Source organism: Numida meleagris, chromosome 3 (assembly GCF_002078875.1).
Source record: "Numida meleagris isolate 19003 breed g44 Domestic line chromosome 3, NumMel1.0, whole genome shotgun sequence".
Taxonomy (NCBI): Eukaryota; Metazoa; Chordata; class Aves; order Galliformes; family Numididae; genus Numida; species Numida meleagris.
The window spans coordinates 58,272,929-58,287,731 of NC_034411.1; the positions used below are offsets into that span (position 1 = coordinate 58,272,929).

At 38.5% G+C, this 14,803-nt stretch overlaps 1 protein-coding gene across 6 annotated transcripts in view; it reads left to right on the plus strand.

Moving 5' to 3' along the window:
• The window catches only part of PTPRK (protein tyrosine phosphatase, receptor type K), a 397,652-nt gene that overhangs the window by 36,385 nt on the left and 346,464 nt on the right, over nt 1-14,803 (plus strand). Inside the window, exon 1 of one of the 6 annotated variants that reach the window (XM_021390550.1) lies at nt 5,913-5,933. The exons of 4 other annotated variants lie outside the window; for them this stretch is intronic. Coding sequence is in view for 1 of the 2 variants with exons in the window: in XM_021390549.1 (XP_021246224.1) it covers nt 6,464-6,536 (73 nt within the window). In the remaining variant the exon portion in view is untranslated. Of the gene's footprint in view, nt 1-5,912; nt 5,934-6,451; nt 6,537-14,803 lie in introns of those variants that run through there. One more of the 6 variants, XM_021390549.1, reaches the window with a different exon arrangement.

Here is a 14,803-nt window from a genome sequence, read left to right on the forward strand (position 1 = left end):
AACATTGTATAATTCAACCCTTTAAAATTAGCAGAATATTTTCCAGAATACTTTCCAATAAAGTTGAAGTAACCACATTGATTGCCTCTGTGTGTGTGCACATATATGCATAGTATGCGTATACTTTATTTCCCTCTATCTACTAAAGATTAGGATATAGGTTTAAAAAAATAATTTTATATATATATAGACATGTACTTCTATATACTATGTCTATGACTGATGTGCATGTTATAAAAAAGGAGATGGCATAAAGTGATGTTGTCTTGTTGAATATTTAATTTTCTCTTCCTGTTCCTTAGCCTTTTGTTAGCTTTTTGTTTTGTAAATAAGATTCCCTTTCTCTGCTTAAGCCAAAAGCTTTGGAGCTTGAAAAATAACCTGTGTGCTATTAATGGGCTTGTCCTTTCTATGGATACTTTAAAAATGCAGTCTTAGAATTCTTGGAATCTTTTAACACAGCAGCTCTACTGTTGAGCTGCTCAGTTAGCAGCAGCCAGGAAACCTGAAGCACTTGGTCACCGTTGCAGCTAAGCCTTTTGATATTTGGCTTATCTCAGCAAGGAAGTTGTCTGATTCCATTTGTAAAATAGCTGTGACTAAATGTGGTCTTTTAGGGAAAGGTTAAAGTTCTTTTGCATTAGGAAGTGTTGTACCTTTCCACACATGTAATATTTGCTTAAAGGAATTAATATTTGCTTCTAGTGGAATCCTCAGCTGGGCTGAAGTCTGTTCGTTCTCATGGTGGATTAAGACAGTCAGGTAGGCTAATCATCTGCTGCCCATCACGGTTGGTTGATTACAGTCTCCAGCTGTTAGTTCCACCTTTCAGCTCTCAAATCCTCTGGTTTCACTGACTGCTTTTACACTAAGTCTGTGAAATACAGATTTATTTATTTGTTTTTAAAGTTACTCTTTATTTTCTAAAAGAAGGCAATCTGGCATGGAACATACAAATTTAATTTTTTTGTTCCTGTTCTATAGATTAAGAAATGGGAAAACGTAAGGTGAATGACTTAGTAGCAGTCAGGAAAGGGACAGCGACAGGGACAGGGCACAGATTGCCTGTGACAGTCTGCAGTCCAAGCCTGGAGCTTTCTGAGGTGTTTGCTGAAGTCCTCACTAACTGTGTGATGATGTTTGCTTTCTGTGATTGTCTTCTGGGTGGTTATGCTGATCTGTACTTGCTTGTTTGGGACTCATGTTCTTCCCTTAATGAAGGGCATGAATGAGCTTGTACAGCCACAAAAGGAAAGATTTATGTGCTATGTAAGCAGATCCTTCCTCTTTATGACAACAACAAACCCCTTTATTTCATACAGTAGTAGAAAGTTTTACGGGAGTAGGAAATTTATTAGGGACGTGGTGGTACTTGTGGAGAAGATGCCTGAATAGTATCTTCTGTTCTTACTAGGCTGTAGAAACTTGTTTGCGGATACTGTGTTGCTGACAGAAGTGGAGGTTGTTTCTGTCTTCCTCGTTTGTATTGTCACGGTGATGCTAGTGGAAGGAAGAATGGCTGAGGAGGGGGTCACCTTGTCAGGGATTGTGCATGTTTCTGGCTTCAGCAGAATGGGTCTTGCGTCAGTAGATGTGCCGTTAGGACAGATTTGACAGGTTAGAATGCCTATTGATCGTTTTCCTCTTATTCAAGTTCGGCAACTAACGCATTGGAAAGTATGCTGGCTGATCACTTGAATGAGAGTTATGTGTTTGCATGGTTAGAAAGATGATGATTTAGGATGTACTTGACAGATTGGAGCGGGCTTCCTCAGTGGAGAGATACCATTACCAAATGTTTATATGCCAAGTTATAAGAGTGTATAGCATATCTTAAACACATCTCAGATTAGTAAAGGCTTAAGCTGTGACCTCAGTCAGGAACTAAAGGGAAGAGATTTGGTGCTTTCCAGAGTTCAGCTAGCCTGTACTATTTCCATTAGGGCATTTTGTACTCAGGATGACTAAGTACTGCGGACTGGGATTTGGAAGTGTCAAATTGGGTTTTTAGTAACCTTACTCATAGTTTGCCTGTACACAAAATCTTATATAGATTTATTTGATTGCATTTCAGTTTGATGTGTTCAGTGAAACTGGGGAGCTTCTTAAGGAATGAGCAATGCATGAAAATGCTTTTGGAGGCAAAGCATTCTCCTTGTATAGACTGCAGTTATTTCAGTTTTACTGTATAGTTTGAAAGGATCATGGTAAGAATACATCGAAAGAATACCGGTAAATATGAAGAATCATAGAATATCCCAATGAAGATACTTGCTTTCTTGTTTCAGCTTTTGTCAGATATTTCAGTAATTAGTTATTTGGCAATCTTGGTTGTAAAACAGGTAGAGGTGTAGAAAGCTAGCTTGTATAAATTTGAGACTTAATTGAGTAGACAAAAACAAGTTGAAATAAACTATTGTGAATATCTGTGAAATTTGTTTTCTATGGTACAGGTATTTGAATTTTCAAATTCTATTTCCAATTGAATTGGAAAGGCATTTGGGCCTTTTCAGTCTGAGATCACAACTGCTTATGTGGTTATGGTTCAGTCCTCCAAAAGGCATTAATATAATGTGGAAAGTAGGGTAATGCAAAACTCTGGTATGATTAATCCAGATTTATGTTCAACTGCAGAGGAATGAAAGAAGAAATGCGGAGAGTTTGAATTGTCCTCTTGGTTTTACACGTGTTTTCTCCTCATGGCAGCTGTAGCATCAAGATCATACACAGAGCTTTTTTTTCTCCTAGTTCCCACATTGGTTTAGTCCTTGAGGAATAGAACAATGAATCTTGCTGTCACTCTCATGACTGGGAATGTTAAATAATAATAAAAATATTGCTTACATAAACAGAATTGCTTTAGACCTTAGTAGATAATGCTGTGTTCAACCTTTTAATAAATTTCTAACATGAATTGAAGAAGTATTGTTCAAATCCACAGTACGTTGTTCATGTAGGACCTATTGTGAACTACTAAAAACTATGATTTTCCTTTCAGGTTTGAGGAAGGATCAGTTGGTGATTGTATGCTGTTTAGAAAGTCCAAGGCAGAATGCAGTTATGAGAGAGTCTTCTGTGTAGAGAGTGAAGGGGAACTAGTATTGTCTCACAGATCGCATAATTGAGTCACACATAGCATAATTTCCCTTTCACTTTTCATTCCCCAAGGCCTCACAAAATTGTTTTGTATCTTGAAACATGTTTAATGGAGCTATTAAAAAGCAGTATCTTATGTTTAGGAGCCACGCTTGTATCATGGGATACCACCAAATGAGCCAAAATCACTGAGATCAGAGTCTTGTTCTAAATATTTAAAAACAACTTTAAGGAGCATCAGTTTTACTCATTTTATTGAGAAGATTTAATATACTGAAAAGCTTAAATGGGTTACAGTATAACTTTGAGAGTTTGTGGATAAGTGCAGACTTTCAGAATCACGGTTGCATGCATCATTGCTCTGTTTTGTTTTGTTGTTTTGTTTGTTTTTGTTTTTGTTTTTTGTTTGTTTGTTTTTTCCCCCCATATTTTACAGTATTCAGGCTAGTTGTCACAACTGAAATAATACTTAAAGAGTTATTACAAGAGATCAGACCTTAACAATTGTGCAGGTAGGACCAGATTCAGTGCTCCTTCATTTTGAAGTTGTTTTGGAATAGGAAAAAGCCAATTCAGATGGAAATTAGGAATATTTATATACTTACATTATAAAAAAAAAAAGAAAAGAAAAAAGTTCAAGAAGGTAGGATGGAATGATTGTTTGTTGATATTGCATCTGATTTTTGAGTGTTGTTCTAGCAGTTAATATGATTAGGTTAGGCCTGAGCTCTTTCCAGGTGCGTAGAAATTTATGTTTTGGAGGGTTCCGATTCTGTAAGGGATGTTTTTTGGTAACTCTTGTTGCGGATCAGACCAACTTGGATTTTGATAGACCTTCCTCAGCTATAGAGAAAGGAAAATGAATTGTTAATCATTCCATTCATATCCCTTTTTGCAGTAGTGCATTTTTTTTCCTACAGCTTATCTGTACAGCTAAAGTTATAGGTATTTGAACAAGTTGTCACAGGATAATGTAGGGCATGAACTCCTAGCATGCCAAGGACTGTAGCAACTGTGTACTCAGTGTATGCTGTGGTACTTGTGGAGACAACCTAGCTTATAATAGATTATGTTGAAACAGGTTTTAATGAATAGCCAAGGAGGCAGGAACAGAACAGAAGCAACCAGGTCTGGTGTTTTTTTTTTTTTCTTGGGGTTTTTTTTTTGATTGTAATGTAGCACAGAGTTGAAGAGGATGTACTGAGAAGCAGCAGGACAAAGAGATGAGAAGGGCTGGGACTCTACTCTCTGCCTACAGTACTGTGTAGGAGGTGGTAGCAGTACCCCTTGTTATTTCTGCTGCAAAAACAACAGTTTAAAATAGTTGTACACTTCCAGAATCAAATACAAAATGGCATTGCTTTTGTGGTCTTCTGGGAAAGTTGTTTGAGAAGAAGATCTGTAGGACCAAAGCTAATCTCAGTAATTAATTTTTAAGTTCTTTGTGATGCTTTGAAAACGATGTAGAAAAATGAGATAGTGTGAGTTTATGTGAAAGATTTACAAGTGTAGGATTATAAAATGATGCTAGTGGAAAGATTTAAGGCTGTCCTCTTGAATCCAACATACTCAGACATTGGAATTTTTTTTAAAGTAGAATGTGATTTTTTTGGTTTGTTTTTAGAAAGTAATCATGGAGGTCTGATTTCTGGATACCTGTCCTGTCTCCCCTATCTGTTCAGCGTGTATATCTAGATTTACAGGAGCTCTACAAGTACTGCTTCCTCATATGTAAGAAAATGCGTGGAATGAAGAAACAGAAGTAGTGGTGGTGATAACAGGAGGAGATGGTGCGTGGTTTAAAAAACAAAAAACAAAAAAAACAAAATCAGTCTCATGAGCAACCTGTAATACATATGAAAAATTCAGTGTTAAAAGTCTTGATGCAGCTACATCTGTGATGTAAACTCAGACTTCTCTGAAGGTAATTTAAAGCAGCCTTGTATCTGGACAGTATTCCATGTGAGGATTTGATTTTAGAGTGCAAATTCATGTTTTTGTTACCTTTTGTCTTATTTTTCACCAGATTACTGGAGGATGATTTCAACTGTATTTTGCTTCTAGAAAGAGTGTATCCTCTGCTTAGCTGTTGTGATTTTATTTTAATTAATTTATTCTTTTTCCTATTGTCAGCTAAAACTTCTGGAGTAGTTAAAGGCAGCCTTTTCTGGGGACTCTTCTGAGCTAGGAATTGTTGCTTAGAGCAAACTGACTCTTCTCAGGTTACCAAACCATTTTGTCAGGGTGCAGAAATTTTACTTTGCACTGTACTAAAGGTCAGATTGTTTTTTTTTTTTGTTTTTTTTTTCAGTTCTTGTAATACTTGGGAGTTGTCAGGAAGAGGTTTAGAGAGCTTTCTTTACATAGAGAAACCTAACCTATGAGAAAAATAGCAAATGGGATTTCCTTCCACATTGTCATTTCTTACGGATGTGATCTTTCCCTTCTCTAGTGCTCCCCAGTCAATTTTATGATATCTCTGCTAAGCCACTGTCTCCTATTCGTTTTAGCTGAGTCTTTACCAAAGAGTTTACCAAAGCTTCTGTCTCGTAGCTGACCTGATGGTTAGGATTTTCCAGACAGATTAAGAGTTTCCTGTTTCTTTAGGATAATGGCCATTTGAATTCAGCTAAGGGTTTCTGGAATTGAGGAAGTGTTCTCTTGTGTTTGGCCTCAAACCCAACAGATTATTATTGCACCCTCGGTGAAAGGAACCATCTCAGAAGACTGGCTGATGTGGCAGCAGGCAGATACTGAGTGAGAATTCACTATAGAAGTGGTCAGACTTTACGTGGAGGATCTTGTAAAGCATCAAGACTTGTACTACTTAGACTGCAGTATGTATTTCTCTCATTTTCTATTTTCTAGTCAGAGAGGCTTTAAGTTTACTGTCTTAGTTTAGTCTTCACATGCAGCTAAAATATTTTGTTTGTGTTTAGGAGTTCTGTTTCAAATCCTTTCAAATTATAATAGATGCTTGCTTTCAGAATTAAAAAAAGCACAAGATAAAGCATTGTATCTGATACAAGACTGCTATTTGCCAAGGAGATATTGAAATACTAAACAGTATATGTGGAATGCTAAGTGCCTTGCTTAATCTGACTGTATGACTGCCAAATGTTTCAAAGGACTCATCTGTCATAAGTCTGATTCCTTTAGCAAGCTTTTGGGGTGAGTGAATCAGGCTGTGTAGTTAACCTTTGGTGGTATGTATATTACACTTGATGTAACTTATGAAGGTAATTAAGTTATTTACAGTGCATTTTTTTGAGTGGAAGATGCATGTCACCTGGAAAGAAAGCCCCTCTCTTTGAGCACGTGTACTGTTTCTTTGCACGCTGGCACAAGAGTGGCAGTACACAGAGCTATGATGTCTGCAGGAGCTTGGGGAAATCCTGAAGGGTGCATGCCAGTATTTTTCTACACTTGGTCAACAGGAGGTAAATAACAGTTAGAAGGAAGAGTGATTTTATAGGCATAAAAAGCAGTGGTGGTAGTTTTCGTACTATGTGTAACAGAAGGAGTTTAATTAGGCTGTGAGTTTGCACTGGCGTTTTTGGCAATTTGTTTCTCATCAAGCCATAAATCCCTTTCTTCATGCAAAACTAAAGCTAGTTTTGTTTGTACTTTAATGAGCTACAGTTTATGGGACAACAGAACTGCCTTCTTTCATTTATATCTGAATGACAGTGTTCTCGGGAGGGAGTTGTGCTTTTTCTTCTCATATTTATTTATTTGTTTATATTAAGAATTGCCACTGTGGAGATCGTTAGTTAGTTTGAACTGAATATATATATATATTCATATATATATATATATATATGGAGAGAGAGAGAGAGATGTTGTGGTCCAGGAATTCTTTGTGGACTCGTTCTTTGAACAAATTGGTGGTACATACAGGGAATGCTGATTGCTGCAGGGACCTGCATCTAAAGCAAGTAGGAATGTTGTTTTACTTGTAAAAATATAAATGCTTTGTTTGTGTTCACATGTTACAGGTTTGTGTTAAAGGTATGTGTTATAAATTGACGTATGAGAAATTACTAGGCTGATTAGTGGAATTTTAATTTAATGTTGAATGTACTTGTTATCAGAGCATTTCTGCCTTTCAGTTAGGGATCATCTGGAAAACTTTACATACGTAATGTATCAAAGCAACTTTGAAAATAGGAAAATTAAGCTAAACACCTCATCAGTGTTGTTAACTGCTGATTACGTGCTTTCAGTCCTCCAACTGAAGTTAATGGATTACCTAGTTAATAAAGTTACCTAGTGACTTACCCTGAACTTGCTGTTGACCGTGGCTGGGAAGGGATCACATTAGATGACAGCAGTGGCTGAGGGAGGTCCTTCTCTCTTAGAGGCTGGTGCTGGGGTTTGGTATTTTTCCATTAGCTGGAAGGCAGATACAGCTGTCATGGCACTGGATGCTTTGTCTTACATTTTTATTTCAGTGATAGGAAAGTGCCTGAGAGAATAGAAGCAAGTACAGTGCCACATGAAGTGTGACTTGCACAGTGTATACCCTGACCTTACTGATGGCAAGGCCCTGAATCTGAGCCAGCCTACTCCTCCAGCGATTTCACAGAACTGTGACTGTATTAAACGTTGTTATGCATAGGCAAGGTTTGCATAGAGCACACTAAATTATGGGATGCAGTCTAAATGTTTTTGTCTTAAGTATTTAACGTTTCTTTACTTGCAAATACCTGATTGAAGTAATTTACTGCTTTGATTTTTTTTTTATAATTCTTTTCTTGCTTCCCTTTTGAATAGTTTAATCACTGAAAAGGTCAGATACATTGACAGAAACACTTTAAACTTCTGTATACAGAATGAAAAATAGCTGCATACTTTATTTCTAGATTTGAAATAATAAGCCAAGAAAGAAGCATAATAGTCTAGTAAAGAATTTGTGTTATTGCTTTTAGTCCCCCACTCCCCCCCACCCCATTCACTGCTCATGCTGTTCACTTTTTATGGAAGCTGAGGGCAGAGATATTTAACCTATTTGGGCTCAGTTCACCTTTGCCTTTTCCTCACTTTTCTGTGTTCCAGTTTTCACAGTGGCTGTCTCCCACCTTTGCTGCTCTATAGATGAATGTTAATGTCCTCTTGAACAATCTAAAACAAGTATTTACTTAGATCTGGCTCTCCCCTTCCCAGCCTCCCCAAGCGGCTTTTTTTTTCCTCTGAAACTGTGACACATAGCAGAAGCGGGAAGCTATAAATAACACTGAGCAATGTGAAGTGATGTTAAATGTCTAGAGATTTTCTTTTCACCTTTAGAATAGTCTTAGTGGTTATCAGTCACAAGCAGTATATTCCAATGAAAACAATTTCTGAACTGGAATCTGTCTCTCTAATGGTGGTGTTGTAGTCCTGCATTACAAATGTGGGAATGCTTTTGCCAGGGAATAAAAGGGAGAGAAAGATTGAGTCCCAGTTGCCTTCAGTTAGCTACAAATTTTCTAACTTTAGAGCTGAGGGAGAAAATTCTTGCAAGTTGCAAGGATGCAGACAGACCTTCCCTCCTTGCTGAAGCTTCTCTGGCTGAAGAAGCTGTTGCATGTGGCTGCTGCCTTGCAGGCCTGGTTGCCCTCCTGCCCTTCTGCCTCCCTGCTTTGTGAGTTTGGCCTCCAGCTTTTCTAAATTAGAAGGGTTAACAGCTTCCTATGCAATTTTATTAGTGAGAAGACAGAGAGGCTAAATGGCCTTGTTCCCAGTGGATCTGCAAGGGAGTGAAGAGTGGTGGCCTCCAGTAGAAAGGGCCAACTCTTCAGCAAACTTAGGCTTCTGATGTTTGAACAATGTAATGCAGGGCCTGAATGAACTGTGCTGTGGAGTGGAAGAGAGGAGGAGGAGGGACTGGAGGAAGGATCTTGTGAACATCTCTCCTAAGATGTCACCCTGCGACACTTGCTCAGTGGTGCTTTTGGGAAAGCTTGTGCTTTGTGGGCTCTGGCCCAGGTGGATGGGTCATGACGTGCCTCGGAGAGGCAGAAGGCTAGGAGGTGTCCTGTTCTCCCATAGTTGAAGAAATACTGCTGCTTAATGCAAGGGTGGACACCTCTGATGTCCTGGGAAAGGCTTGGCCTTGAAATTCAGCACACTCTGACCACTGAGGAGAGACAGCTTGCTTGATGTGACAAGCAGTGCACGCTTGCCTGGGCTCTTCCTCCTCCTTTGTGTGTGTGCAGGTGATTGACATTTTTCATTGCCCGTCGTGACAACTGGCACTATTGTACTGAGGTGAGCTAGAAAGAAGCTGTCAGGTTGCTTAAATCCCTGTGAAGTCTGGCAGCAGAGCTGCAATGGAGGAAGAAGGAGTCCAAATAACATGAGGCTGCTTTTCCTTTTCCTCTGCTCAGCCCATGTCTTTGAGTGCATGAGGGCAGTGCCAGGCACTACCATGTGGGAAAGTTAAGGAGTTAATGTGCTATGTCTTAGTGTTGCTGCACTGGGGCTAAGCAGATGGTGTAATTAGCCTACAGCGGTGAACAGCTCTTTTTCTGATAAGATAAAAGGAAGTAGTTGTGGGTAGTAGAAGTAGTCTTTTAAATTGGCAGGGCTTGGAATGTGTTTATACAAATGCATGAAGTGCACAGTTGTTATAGTTCATTTCCAATTGCAGTCCTCTTTTCTTTATATTTTTATTTATCAAGTAGCTCATAAGGAAAAAATATTTTGTTGAATTATTCTTCAACATTTTTGCCAAGCTTATCTGGGAGAGTGAAGAAATCAAAAACAGACAATCCCTTTTTTGGCAGACAAATAATCTTAGGGTTATGGGGAAAGAGAGCTCCAATGTGGCCTTCCTTCCACAGAGCATATGCTAGAGGTGGGCAGGGAATGGTCGGGGGCTTGAGGAGTCCAGGCTGTGACAGACCCCATGTGTTCTAGTTTTGAAACCAATTCACTTCTCATTTCTGCATTTTCCCCCCCTCCCCCCCTTGAGCTTATCTTGGTTGGGATATTTTAAAATGAACAGGAGTCATTATAAATAAAATTCCAAGCAACGAATTAGTTTATATTTGGCAAGCTACTTATATGGTTTTGGGTTGAAAAAGACAGCTTGATGTAAATGAAAACTGAAGAAAAATGAATAACCTCCGAAGGGGGAGAAGGAGGAAGGGTTGAATTGGGAGGAAACAAAGCTACTGCTGGATCAAGGTTCAGATTTTGTTTCTAAGTCCTTTGCATTGCTTTTGTATACTTGTGAACAGATATCTAAGTATTCTAGCTTTTCTAGTGCAACTGTTCATGTTTTGAATCCAGATCATTAGTTATCTTTTGTAACGGAAATGCTAAGGCATGGCTTGAAGCAGTGATTGGGCACCTGGTGGGAAGGCAGGGCCAACCCAGGGGGAGCTCAGCTGCATGCAATGCAATGCACCTGAGTGACCGGAAGGGGTGGAGCCAGGATCCACCCCTTCCCAGACCTCATTTAAGAGTTGGCAGTGGAAGGAAGGGTATTTTGGTGGAGATCTCTGTGTACCTGAGGCCTTCTGAAGGTAAGCACCTTTTTTCTTTTGTTTTTGTACCTACAGCTGTTGTATTTGAGCAGGTCCTCACTTGCTGCAGCCTCGGACCTTGCTGCTCCGCTATCATTGCTGCCCTTTCCATTGTGTTACACCTGTAATTCTGGTTTTGATTAAAAATGGTTTCTCCAGTACTTCTTAAATTATAAAATAGGCAGTACTGGTAAGTAGAAAATGCGGAAGTAGTAATTGTTTTGTGGATCTTTTCAGTAGTAGTTTTATGCTTTTTCATATGAAGTAGTTAAGTTTGCTGCATTGGTTTTATTTTCTTTCTCTGATAGAGGCTCTTTCTGTTGTGCAGCCATAGCTGCTTCTTGGCTTTGAAGAATTCAGTTTCTTCTGTTTCTTCACAGGAATCTGTGCCCTCCTTTATCCACTTGAAAGTATATAGAGTCTGTCAATATGTTAGGTTTTCTCCATGCTGACAAAAAGCCCCCACCAACTTGCTTATCTAAATTTAAGTCTTATTTCGTGAGTCTCCTTTTTTCTGGGAGGTGAGGTGAGTGAGGAAGGCTGTGTTTTGGGGGTAGTCTGTTTTAAACCTGAAAATACTGCTGTAGGAGTGTTCACAGAACAATCTACGTAATTTTTCTCTTTTTTTCTCTGATTGTAACCTAAATGATAACCTAAATAGTCTACAATACATTTTTTGGAGAACAGAGTTCAAAAATGTTATGTGTGTTGTTCCTTGCATGGAAGCAATAAAAAGTGAGAGAATAAAAATATTAAAGGAGTATAAAGGATGTTTATTCTAATCAAGAATTAACTGTGAATAAGCACCATTAGGGCAACAGTTCGTACAGGTTTTTTTTTTTGGGGGGGGGGGGAAAGGTTTTAAAAAAAAAAAAAAAAGATTAAATAGGCTGTCCGTTAAAGGTGGCTGAGTAAACATATCTTCATGAAGTCAAGGTGCGTTCTTGTCACCACAACTTGAATGTCAGTCAGGTTGCCAAAGCATATGTAAAATTTGTGATAGATTATTTCAGCAGATGACCAGTGTTGCGTAGCATATGACTTCTGTAATCTGGTTCCCTCTTGGGAAATAGATGTGTGCAAGTGGATGCAACCTTTTGGCATCATTTCTTAAGCAAATTTTATCTAATTTTGAGTGTTTGCAATGCAGCAGAGGCTCTGAAAGCTGTGAACACCAGCCTAAGTGGCCTGTGACACCTGGGCATGTGGGGCAAGTCAAAGGGCTTGAGGGTGAAAAGGGAGGATCTTAAAATTTTCTTCGTTACTTCTTCAGGAGGGACTGAGAATTAAATAGAACAAGAAGGGAGAAAAAAAGAATAAGAATGCATTTTTTCTTCTCCGAAGTGTTGTTTTTTTCAGGATATTGCATAAAATGTAAAATGTTACGGATATTTTTGAAAGTTCACTTAATTCCTACTTTTGGAGAAGACTTTAACGCTGTAGTTGACATTTAGGTACCTCATTTTAATCAAAGAGAAAGAAGGTTGGATTTAGGTTAAATATCATTCTAAGTCAGCTCTTTTTTCAGTTTAAAAAAGATTGTGGATATGTATTAAAAATGCATTTAATAAAAGCAGATGAGAGACTCTCCTTCCTAGCCTTCTTTTTTGCTTTGTGGGGATCGAAACTTGAGAAACAGTGATGACAAACTTTCATTTTTTTCAAATAAAAAATGAATTGGAAGATTTCCACAGATGTTTATTGCATCATTTTCTGGCATTGGGAAGAATTAAATGTTCGCATGTTGGAGTGTCCTCCTGCTAGCCTTGGTGTCCAGGAAGGTCCCTTGGCAAGTGCTCCTGACAGACAGACAGAAAATTAAAAAAATGTGACAGACTGAAAATTAAAAAAAAAACAAAATGAAGGCAGTCGTTCAAGGTAGAGACATGGTTCTGTACTTCACCTGTTCTGTATTTTATCTTGCTGCTCTACCTACTATGGCCCAATTGGAAAACCAACTGATAGACATAGAATTTGCTCCCCGAAAGCTATCTTTTTTGGAAAGACAAATATAACACTTTGTGAATAATACAGCATCACATGAGGTTAGAGCTACTGAAGGGCATTTCCAGAGTTGTTTTTATTTGATTTTTGTCTTCAAATTCGGAGGTTATATTACTTTATTAACGGAAAAAAAAAAAGCAAATCTAGAAAGCCTGATGTGTGCAAGAGCTCTGTGCTGGAGACAATTGTTATGGACTCGTATTGTGCAGTAGTTGGAGATGATGTGTATTGCTTTTCTAGTAGTAGGTAATGCTCGCACTTGTGTGCTGACTAGTTTGAAACAAATGTTCCCATTTAGTTATTGTTTTGATATTTTGATGATTTCTTTACTTGCAATCCTTTAACGTGATAGTAAAGTTACAGTCACAATTGCAGCTTTCTAGTTAAAGATACTTGTCTCTTGTCCTGGTTTTATGATTTTTGTTATTGGTATTCCACATTGTAACATCATGTAGTGCACTGGGAGTTAGAGTTAATGCTCTAGTTGTACCGATTGTGGATAGTTCTGGGTACCTGGTTCTCAGAAGAGAAGGACTACATTTCTGAGAGGACTGCTTGCTGTTCTGTTACTGTTTTCCATTCAGAGGGAAAGATAAAAACTGCTTGCATATCACGAGATGGGCCCTTCTTTGTGCTCTTTCCTTCCTGCTTGTCCCAACAGCGTCTCTCTCCTGAGCCGTTTCACGGCCAGCATTAGAGTAAGGCCTTTTGGCTTTTGGACACTTTTTCTCATTTTATTTGATTTATTAGCTTCAATTCCAATCATATTGTATTATACTGTATTATAGTTTATTTTGTGTTCTGATGTCTTATTTAGTAAATTAGTTTGTTTCTCCTCAGATCGTTGCTGCTGTTTTGTTTTTAGGCCCATCTCCCTACACTTTTTCCCTTTTCCCGGGGCGAGTCCATGGGTTCCCCTGCCCCATTAGTCATGGAACTGGGCCAAACCTGCCTATAAACTGTTAACAGGAATTTTGAATAGTCAACTTTGATTAATCCAGTATCAATATGTTGAAAACATTGGTGAATATTGTGTTTCAACAGGGTAACAGGGGTGGTTTTGTTTTAATCTAAGAGTACATCATTTAACTCTTACCTAGAACAATGCGGCAGTGGTAGTCCTAGTAGCCCTCTGTTGTCTGGCTTGCCACTGTGACTTGCTGTTCTTGTGCCTGGGAGTGTGAAGCAGCATGCTGTCGCTGTTTCCTGAGGGACTGGGGATGGGTGAAAGTGTTAATGCAAAGAATGTTGGAAAAGCCATCTGGCTGTGATAGTGGACAGGGGCTGAGCAGAATCTCTATGGTCCAAATGGCTTGAGCCATTTGTATAGTGCTGTTTTAAAAAACTTGATACATTTCAAAATGTATTTTTTTTTGCCTGTTCTGTAAGTAAAACCACCCTCTCTGTCCACAGTTTAAGTACTTAGAAAAAAAAAATGGAAGAGGGGACCAGATATGTTACATTTGTGTAACAAAAGTGTCAATTTCAAGGATGAAAGCTTTGTCATCAGAAAAACCTTTCAAAGCAACTTCTGACCTTTAAAAAAAAAAAACACACATGATGGACCAATTTTTTTTATTATTCCAAAGATTTCAGTTAAAATAATAGTTACGATAGTGTTGTGACTTATCTCTGCATGCGCTGAAAGCTGTTGGGAAGGAGGTCTTCATTAGGCTGGGAACTGTTCCTTTCTCCATGCAGGGCTTTGTGAATAGTCTGTGGAGCAGCACGGCTAGGGGAGTGCGTTGAAACAAATGGTTGTGCCAGCAAAGTACATCTGTATGTTTCAACCTTTCATTCTAATGAGACTTTGTATCAATAAACTGAGTCGCGTAATTAAAAACAACTGATGGTAGGGAGTGTCTTGAGGTAAAGGAATGGGAATGTTCTGTTTTGGCCAGGAACGCAGAACTGTGGATGACTGAGACAACAGAATTTTATATGAGAGTGAGAGATAAAAAGAGGATGATTCATAGGTGAGATTCGCTGAAATAGCGAATGAAAAAGCTGAATTGGAAGGAAAAGTAAAGGTGAAAGTAAGTTTAGAATGAATGTGAAAGGGATTATAAGGAAGTTCAGACTGGGAAAGAGAAGAAATGATACAACAGAGCCAAGAATATAGCATTGGCTTTAGCAAAAGAAGCTTGCAAGTGCTCAAGTAGTGTATCACCTGTCTTTGTAACAGGAAA